At 41.3% G+C, this 10,218-nt stretch overlaps 1 protein-coding gene across 1 annotated transcript in view; it reads right to left on the bottom strand.

The window, feature by feature from the left end:
- The window catches only part of ralgps2 (Ral GEF with PH domain and SH3 binding motif 2), a 51,898-nt gene that overhangs the window by 40,568 nt on the left and 1,112 nt on the right, over positions 1–10,218 (bottom strand). The window contains exons 3-4 of the mRNA XM_085152616.1: positions 10,080–10,130; positions 270–353 (exon numbers count right to left, since the gene is read on the bottom strand). Coding sequence (XP_085008742.1) covers positions 270–353; positions 10,080–10,130 — 135 coding nt within the window. The remainder of the gene's footprint in view (positions 1–269; positions 354–10,079; positions 10,131–10,218) is intronic.

Below are 10,218 nucleotides of genomic sequence, written 5' to 3'. Positions count from 1 at the left end.
GGACTATACAGAGCTGCCATGACAAACAGTTTAAAACAACCACCTCTGGGAAAGCAAGGTTGATGATTTGGTACATGGAAGAATGAAAGCAGGGGATGCGATGGAAAGAAGAACTTTATTCCTTCCATTCCTGGATAGCCAAGACACATAAATCTATGAACTTAGAGCAGGACTGTTTCTCATCCTTTTTTTTCCTTCTTTTTCTGTTGAGGCTTTAGAATGACTTGAAATAAAAGGGCAGTAAGTGTAAATGGTGATCCCCGTCTCACCTGGTTGAACCTGCAGGTAAAGGCCACAACATTTGGAGCAGAGCTGTGCTTCTCCTTCTTGTTCCAGCCACAACTTGACAGCTCCTGAAATCACAGAATCGGGGAAATAAAGATTATGTAATGAGTCACAGATCTATTTTTGCATACGCCAGCATTTTACTCAATGTATCTAACAGTCTAGTCAGGGTCACACTGTGGGGAGAGTACCAGAGGTAGGGAGCACAACGTAACAGGAGAGAAACACAGACGAGAACGGGAAAACCGCTGAAGACAAGATCGAGGTAAAGGTTCGGACAGATTAATGAACTGCTGCCCAAAACAACGTGTTCTTCATCAGTAAAGTCTGCGCTTTCCACTGATACACGTTTTCATCTAGACGAGGAGTAATTGTTGAAATTTCCCCCGCAGAGAAAACAGCTGGCTGAATCCTCAACAAAATCAACCAGATCTTCAAAAATAATTAGTCTCCTGAACAATAAATTGATGGATACAAATTACCTGCTGGTAAGCTTATCCATGTTCTAAACTCACCGCTTTCGATAACAGACAAACAACACCTCAAGGAAGGTATTAGCAACGAGCATGCAAGGATTCAGTGAAGAATGAGGACAGAATGTTGTAAACAATTGCCTTTGACAACAAATGAGTGTAAAATGAATAACGTCAAGTTTTCTTTAAACTGATGCAAAATGTGTGCCTCTCAATCCAGATGAATATTATCAAAGACTTAAAAGGATTCTTCGTAAAGGGGTGCAAAGACAGTCAGGACCAGACAAAAAAAACAAAGTAGCAAAACAGGAAAAACTTAAGTGTTAGCTTCTAATCGTTGTTTTTCTAGTCATTTTTCCTCTTTTTGTGTCATTAAAAATAAATCTGATGCTCACTTCAACCAACTGATGGCAGTTGTGCCGTGGCAAAACCAAAGCACAGAACAATGGTAACAATTTAAATTAAGACATTTTGGTGCAAAGGTGCATTTGTTGCACACTGAAGATTTAAATAAGCACAAGCAATGTATTTTGCTGAGCTTAAAAACATAAAGACACTAAAATGTAAAAGTACTGATGTAAAGACCATTGAGTTAAAGAAAAAAAAAATACCAGAACACACATGTAAGAGGATGTAATTAGCACTGGAATGGCTTTTGTCATCGTGGATAATTTTAATGTGGGCAACTGAAATGGCTGCTCACTGATTGTCTGTCAAAACATTCTCAATTAATCACTTCAGCACAAAGAGGAGCAGCAGCTTCAGCTGCTTTGGAAAATAATTAGGGTACACGTTATCGAAAGGGAAAAAAATGTGATTTTTGGAAGGTAAACAAAGAAAATCCCTTCCTAAAAGACTCATTTCTTTCTGAATACCAGGCCAGAGTGAGTGTGGCTTTCAGCTGATGTCCTCAGCGATTAGGTAAAGCTGGAGACCACACACTGCACTGCAACAGGAACCCGGGACCTCGTATGGCCCCTGCAGGCTGTCCACAATCCAGGGACACTGACATAACAGTAGGAAAAATGTTGTGCAAGCTCTCCTGCTAATCCCTGCCAGCATGGCTGACCTAGGCTACAATATAAGCAGCTGAAAGAGACTGCTGCTCCCCCACACAATACCCCCTGTGAGGCAGTCAGACTGTCTGGAAGTAGCAATCTCCACCCAACTGCTCGCAGCTCCCTGAACTGGACCGTATCACCGTGTCTACTTCTAAAGAGAAGCTGTGCTCGTTCAACGGTGAGTCTCCAAGCTGAATCCGCCGGTGGGAGCGAAGATACAACATATCAAATACAGATGTTAAAAGCAGACACTCGTGCGTGGGCGAGGTGATGCTTGGGATCCATTTTGCCTGAGTCAGGATGAGGATACGAGTAAAGGAAAAAGGAGTGCAATGGAGCAAAGATGCAGGCGCAGCAGTGAGGCTGTAAAATAAAACACTGCAGAAACCCTAACACAGCATCTTCCCACAAGGTTTTATTAGACCACGCGGGGACTCCGGTGTGTTTAACTGTGCCGACCCCGTCACAGGATACAGCTAAAATAGTGCCTTAATTGTTTATTTTACATCAGTCCTTTTCAAATAATTACTTCCTTGTGTCCTGACAAAATGCCAATCATTTTTCTCTCCTTCACTTCCACATAACTTTGGTGATGACTCCTAAAACAAACACACAGTTAGGAAGTGGTAGCGCTAGTGTGCTCAAACCACCACTTGCCCACCCAGGTAGGCTGAACACCTGAAAAGGGGGCATACAGACAGACGTTGGTGTTTTGTCGTCACTCGGGAAGGCGACAAAATTTAAACAACTTGTGCTAAACCTTCATCACTAAACCACCTGGGCCAGTCTTCTAATTTAACCACCCATCCGTGTTTGAAATCATTTAAGTCCAGTTTCCTCATGTGAGACCATTAGGCCATTAGGATTTTATTCCCTTTATTTTTCCTAGGTCCTTTATAGCCTCATTTCACACTAAGGCACCACAAACTCTGACAACAGTTGAGTGTTTGGAGAAGGGCTTTCACAAAGCAGCTCTGGTAAAGAGAGGGTTTAAAATTCTGCAGTAAAAGAAAAAGAAAAAAAAACGTCTGCTACGCCAAACCACAGACAGCCTGTCGTTTCCACATGCTGGTCTGGCTGAGCAGCATTTTCATTAAAGCGCAGTCCCGTGGAGCTGATAAGAGCCAGATACATTTACATTGTTGGGTCTGTACACTTAAACTAAGAGCTGTTAAAGAAATCTGATGTCACCTCTGGCTGAACGATTGATTATATGACCTACAAGTGACAAACAATAGCCGAGGTGGTTTAAAGGGTACCATCAACCAAAGACATTAAAATAAATGAGACACCATCATCAGCCACAACAATCTTAAAACTTCTTAAAAAACAGACCATATACATCTTCATAATCACCAAAGTTTGACTTGGTTTGTTTAGCAAAAGCTAAATAAAACGATAAGTTGCTGCTTAGCCACCATTTGCGATGAGCTCGCGTGAGCCATCGCAGCACTTCCTTTTTTAAAAATGCTTTTATCTACTCTGTTAATGGAAACCTGTGTCGAGATGCAAGGAAACAGTTAAAGCCCACAGGCCAAGAAAGGAAGAGCTGATGAAGATGAGAAACGGAACGGAAAGAGAAGTAAGATGAGAAAGGGGAGGCAGTGAAACTGAAATGAAGCTTGATAAAAGCAGAGAGGAGACTGTAGAGATAAGAGTTTAAGTGACAGGAGGGCCGATACTGGACTCTATTGCTATTTTGTTTCTGTGGTCTTAAGACAAAAAAAAAAAAAAAAAAAGGACATTCATCTCAGACAGTCATGAACTATAGACTTGATAGACATGAACTATAGACATGAACTATAAGCCAGCAGCAGCAGCCCCCATTACCTGGCTATGCACACACCATGGAAAGAATTACTTTTCTAAAAAGTACATTTATTTATGTAATTCAGTACACGCATTTTATGGTTTATTATACTCAAACCAGAAGAAGCCGTGTTGCTATAAAGAAGACATCAACTATATTTGTCAAAGATGATATACGCTTACACAAAAATCAAATATAATTAAGACCATATTGCAGTGAAACTGGACTAAATCATCTCTGACAATGGAAAATTTGTCCATGTGGTTCTTCTGTCTTTACAACCAAAGCATTATTTTCTCCAGCTTTCACTGTGATCAACATGTCCAGATTGTCATGCTGACAGGCTGCAGTGTAAGAAAGATTTCCCCCGGCGTTTGTTGTGCAGCAATTAACGTTTAATCTCTACATTAGTCCTGTGCAGATCTACAGGGACCTACAGAAACCTTTACGCGATGCTTCTCTTATAGTTGTAATTGTATGGACAACAAAAGGGGGGGAAAACGTTTTAGAAAATGTTACTTTATCTGGCATCCAGTGCTGGAAGAGACTAAGCCAAGATAGGCCTGAGAAAGACAAACATAACTTGCGTCCAACTACAAGTCAGACTGTTCTGAGGATTTCTGCTCTGGGTTCTCAGACGTGAGGATCTGACATACTTTTCAGCGGTACGTAAAATGCAATCTGATAGTTCCCTGAGAATTGGAGCAAAACCTGCCAGCCGAAGCCACAAAATTACGTACTTGGCTGTTGTCATGACTGTGTGTTAAAAACAAAAAGGCTACCCTCTCCCTCTCAATCCCCTCTGCATCACTCAACTACTTTTTCCCCCGCAGCTTTGATTTCATAATATCCAGCTGGAGACCTGATTATGAAATTAGAAATACCCTGCTGGGACTGAAAAACTGAGAAAAGGAAGGGTGAAAAAGTCAGCCGCTGTCGCTTTATTTCACCTTTACCTTTTTTATTTTACTTTTTCCCCTTTTGTCAGCTGATCAACCATACTATAGCAAGCAGCTCAAACAATAAACACCAGCCAATGCTAAAATCCATTAGTAGTTAATACTTTGTAAGTTCAAATGAGAGAAAAAGATTTGCAACAAGACCCCCACATCCATTCCTCCCGCTCTCTCTGTGATCCATCTTGTCATTTTAATGGCAAACCAACAGCCAAGGAACATAACAGAAATTCATTGGGGGGGTTGTAGCTCAGTCTGGTCTGCAGTATAGATTATTTTACCATCGAAAAAAATAAATATCTTCTGGTGTTTCCATTATTTATACTAGTGCTCCAAACTGAGCGCAAAGACACTGACAATGCTCTCAAGCTCTGTTAATTTCTCTTTGTACTGCATTGATGAGGGTCCATTACGTAGTGGAAGTAAATTACAACAACCCTCAGGTCTGGCAGAGGTTTATGAGCTGTCACTTACGCATCATAAGAAGCAGATGTGTTTAGATTCTGTGTTTGCTGTGAAGGACAGACATGTTATACTCTGATCTCTTAAACCTGACGCTCACGCTGCTTTTCCAATCAAAAGATAAATAGAATAAACTCCGTTTCCTGTTCAAAGTGGCTGGCCAGACATTATAGCATCTCTCCACACCATCCACGGGTCCCGTGTAATCTTTTATAGCTATTGTGACAGACTTATCTTTTCTTCTTCATCCAGATAACTTGGCTAGACCTCTCAGGCTCCTCTCCATACATATGTTTCAAGTCATGACCGAAATACACAAATTACTGAGAAGCTCTGTTCTACTATAATATTGTCTGGGGCAAATATTGCAAGGTCATGCCAGAATATCTGCTTGTGTGTCATGTATGCATGCAAGTTTCTCTCTGTGGCCTACTGTCTCACACAAGCTCTCACATTATTATGTTATGATGTGTTTATGGAGAGAGGAAAGCCAAAAAGCTAGAACACAAACACCAAAAGGTCAAGGCACAGCTACTTTATGGTCATTTCAGCCAATTTAATGTAGTTAGGGAAGTTATTAGTTAAAGTGCAGGACTGGAAGAACAGAGCAGCTCAACCATGAAACTGCTATTGGACAAGCTTGGATTATCTAATGTAAAACTGCCATAAAGACATCTATAGGAAATTAAATAAAAAAAATGAAATCAAAGCATTTTGCTTTAAATGCACCATTTAAAGTAATTTCCTTCTGCACATCGATACAACTTCAGATGCTTCTGCTAAGTTTAGTTCTCTCCCTGGAACACAATCATCACCAAGTGCACATTTCCATTGAACTTGCCCAAAGAGAAAACATCGAGTTAAAGGGAGGGCTGGGTCAAACTGACCCACTGAGAATCACTTGTGATGACGGATGATGAGATAAGAGAGCTGGGTCTGTGGTTACGAACCAGAATGTAAACAGCCGTTTTCGGAATCTACATCCTGAGACATTTCAGGTAGAACCTTTACTCCAAAGTACTGGAATTGTGGCATAGGTCATTAAGCCGTCACGCACTGGCACAGAGTATTGAGTCATCGCTCGCCAAATTTGGCTCTTTGCAACTCTGTCCTGTTCCTCAAAAGGAAATTTAAGCTTAAAGGCAGATGAGATCCAGCAATTAGTGCAGACGGGCATGTACAGCATGCTAGTGCCCTGCTAGAGGTCATTTTATAGAGCTCATCCTGTTCCCCATTGAACAAAGTCCCACTGATGGGTTTTGACCTTCTACAGCCCTGTCCAGCTCTCCTAGAATAAATGCCTCTCTCCATGCTCTTGAGATCGTGCTAGGAGACACGGCAAACCTTCTGGCGATAAACTAAATATTGATGTGCCGTCCTCTGGGCTGGAGTACCTGAGCACCTCGTGACACTGACTTTAGCCAAATGCAAAACTAGCGAATACTCAGAATAGATGAGAAGGGAAAAAAATGATAGTGGCCTCCACCCGTGTCTAGTGGACCTGTTGTTAATTTCATTAACACTAAAACAGTTGAAACAGATTAACAACCCCCTCTGCTACTTAACTGACCAGATCAATATCCCAGATGTTTAATCGAGTTCATGCTATACATCGATTAAAAAACTTTTCCTTTCATTTTTTGAGGAGCGTAGGTTTGGGGGGGGGGGGGGGGGGGGGGGAGGCAAGATTACACAACTTAAGAAAAAAAAAAGTAATTTAACAGTTTCCCATTTGGCCAGTGAACAGAGCGAATTGGCAGGAGTGCCTGAACACACACGCTTGGTTTTTTTTCCCCTCCATCATGTGTCTGTGAGGAGGGGAAGGAAGGTTGACAGCACTGGAAACTCTCAGTTCTGTTCAAGCTTGGACATGTGCTTTTTTTTTTCAGCAAGTTTCCTGAAACAAAAGCACAGTGAGAGCATAAAAAGCCTTACCAGTCCACTCTACCACCTGCCAAGATCCTGCTGGGTCACTCTACATACGGTACACTACGGCATTCATCACCCTCTCAGCACGCCTCTTCAATCAGGGCAGTGGCTCCTTTCCAAATGCCTCCTCTAGTTCACTTTCCCTTCGTTCCCACTTCACGTCAGTCTGCAAAGTACTTCACAACAAACCAAACACGACAGACAAAGCCTGCTGCTACTAAGGAACTTCCGTCTGTTCTTTTCCCCTTTTTCCACTGCTCAAACACAAACTATTTGCAAGACTCAAAAGGGCATGTTGTACTATATGAAGCCTAATTCATTAAAACGTGGCTTGATGTCAGGCCAGAAAGGTTATGAGCTGTTAGAAATGCAAATGTTGCACATATGTCACAGCAGGAGTCAGACTAAGCCACGTTACAATGTGCTTGTGGTCTGTATGCAGTTTTTATAAGATCACTGCGGTCAACCTTAAACATAGGTTATCCATGTCTGTCAGGAAAGGGCCTGACAGCCAACAGGGGCAAATCATGAGGTCTAACATTCACAACAGAAATGGTGTGCAAGAATACGTGAGATACAGATGGCCTTTTTTCGCATAACTGACATATGACAAAGCGTGGGAGCTGTGATCACAGTGGCTTACTATCGCAAAACATGACAGTTAGACATAAACCACATGTACCCTATGTATGAAAGGGGAAAGGAAAAACATGGCAAGGGGGAATTCCTAATGTATAATGTGGTTTAAAAGTCTGGGGGCACCAATGGAGAAACTTCGTATGTACAAAGAAGTTACCTTGGCCACAACCGCAATTTCCTACGTTCATTTTTAATTTATTAATCGGTTTATCGTGACAAATAATACGCTTTAAAATGTTTCTAAAAATGTACACCGAGTTCAGATTTGCTCTGTCCCCTTCTCCTCGATGACAGTTTGCACTTGAACTTACATGGATTCAAGTTTGCACAAAATCTAATAACCCATGTCATCCCAGCATGATCTGACCATGACCCAAAGCACTTGGCAGTCTGAGTTTAAGTGCTCCATAAAATTTCAACAAGTTTGTGGTCAGGCAACTGTGGAGGAAAGCCCATGACAATCAGCACTCCCTGGATCTATTTTTGTAGAGAGGGACTGATATTGCAGCAGGCCAGTAACCCCAAACAACATGAAAATGCAAACCAGAGGCAGGAGCATGACTGATGACAGGAATACCGCTGCTCCTTGGAATACACTGACTGCTAGGGATGGGCATCGAAAACCGGTTCTTGTTGAGAACCGGTTCCCACTGTTTCAATTCCTTGGAATTGTTTGCCATTTTTGCAAACTATTCCCTCATCGATTCCAGTCGCCCCAAATGACGTCACCACGTTGCGGAGCGTCATTTACCTGGCAGGAAACATGGCGGCTCAAACGCTCAAAAGTTTGGTTATACTTCACGAGAACGGATGACAACAGGGCAACTTGCAATATCACAAAACACACGATGACCTTAAATGAATGTCGTGTTTTTAATTCTGCTCCGGACTCGTGAATCTCAACCCAGCAGCGGTAACGTTTGCACGTCCTCTCCCGTTAATGCGGCAGGTAAATAATCACTAAGAGTGTATATTATGTTAGCGCGATCTGCCTTATTACAAAACCTGCCATTACTGTGCATTTAGGTGACCATGATGAGAGAGACAGAGTCTGGCTGCCTCAGATGCTGGCAGTTCTCGCTGCAGTCTACCGTTAGCGTCTCCTTTCAGGCCAAGATAGACGAATGTCACCGAGCAGTGACTAAGTTTGTGGTCAAAGGCTTGCACCCATTTACCACAGCAGATGCCCCCGATTTTCAGTAAGTGAATGTGTTTAATTGTAGGGAGATTACTGGATATTCTTGTGTAATTGCTACAAAATAATTTATGTTATACTTTGTTATTGCTACAAAAGAATATTTTATTATTTTACATTTACAATTTTTTCCCCGGGGACCCTGTGACACCCCATTGAAGAGCCGTAGGCTGGATCTCTTAAGATCTCACTGTTGGGTTTGTAAGGCCATGTTACTCCTAAATTTCTATCTTGTTCAAAGAGAAGATATAAAACAAAGTTCTAAGCTTATCGACCTTAGTGTTCTCCTTTTTAAAAATAAGAATTGATAAGAGAATCGATAAAGAATCGAATCGTTAAACAGAATCGAAAATGGAATCTGAATCGTGAAAGTCTTATCAATACCCATCCCTACTGACTGCACACTGGCCAAGTGTCCGACTCCAAATTAGGCAAAAAATATCGACAAATTAGAATATTATGACTAGCCTTTTTATCACGGGTTTAATAAATAGTCTTTTTCTTTATCTCAGTCATCTCTTTATACACACCCTTCAGTTCATGGCACGAATCTCTTGGATTTGTTAGTAGACTACTTTTTTCCAGTCATCCACTAGAAATACTGGTTAAATACCGGCCTCTCTCCCTAAGAAGCAGTTAAGAGGTCACTACTACAGTGTTTTTAACTCACTGAGCTCTATCTATCTGCGATGAAGTAATATTTCTATCTTTCAGTGAACAAAATTAGCACATTCATGTTGCATTTGTGTACTCATTTTGGTTGGCTTTGAATACAACCGATCCAGCTGCTACACCCCTCTTAGAAACCTACTGCTGTCTTCACTTTTCACTTAAATGGCCACTGCTAGTTTTGATGCACCTTTTTTCAAATTGCTATTCTAAACTAAGTGAATGTCAGAAACCAAATATGACAATGCTTAAGTCTAAGATTAAGCTATTTATTATAATCAACAAAGGGCACAAGTTCATTTGTTGAACAAGGTACCCAAGTGGCTTCTGAAGTTATAAAAGCCAAGTAAGCCTGACGCTTAACCCAAGTTAGCTAACGTGCACAGTGCCACAAATTTGCTTAAATTAAATTGCTGACAGAGAGTGCAGTCTTACATTTTCAACAATATATATGTGAAAACGTTTTTAAAGATTTCAAATGCCCCAAAGGACTGAGAGTTGCTCATCAGTAAAGCAAAAAGCTCCCTTGAGTCCTCCCACTCAGTTTAAATAATTGTCATTCCGTTAACATCTTTTTTCCTCTCCACATTAACTGCTCACCTCTGGCTGGATGGCTTTGAACACAGGAGCATCCATGAGTGTAATCTGGCCCTGAAGGAGAGCAAAAAGGCACCTGTTAGATATACTTTGCTCAAATTGAAATATTTATACAAACTAACGTTTGTCACAATTCCTCTAA

Source organism: Neolamprologus multifasciatus, chromosome 23 (genome assembly GCF_963576455.1).
Source record: "Neolamprologus multifasciatus chromosome 23, fNeoMul1.2, whole genome shotgun sequence".
NCBI classification, from domain to species: domain Eukaryota; kingdom Metazoa; phylum Chordata; class Actinopteri; order Cichliformes; family Cichlidae; genus Neolamprologus; species Neolamprologus multifasciatus.
The sequence above is the reverse complement of the archived record's forward strand: the minus strand, read 5'-3'. Positions and strand labels throughout refer to the sequence as shown.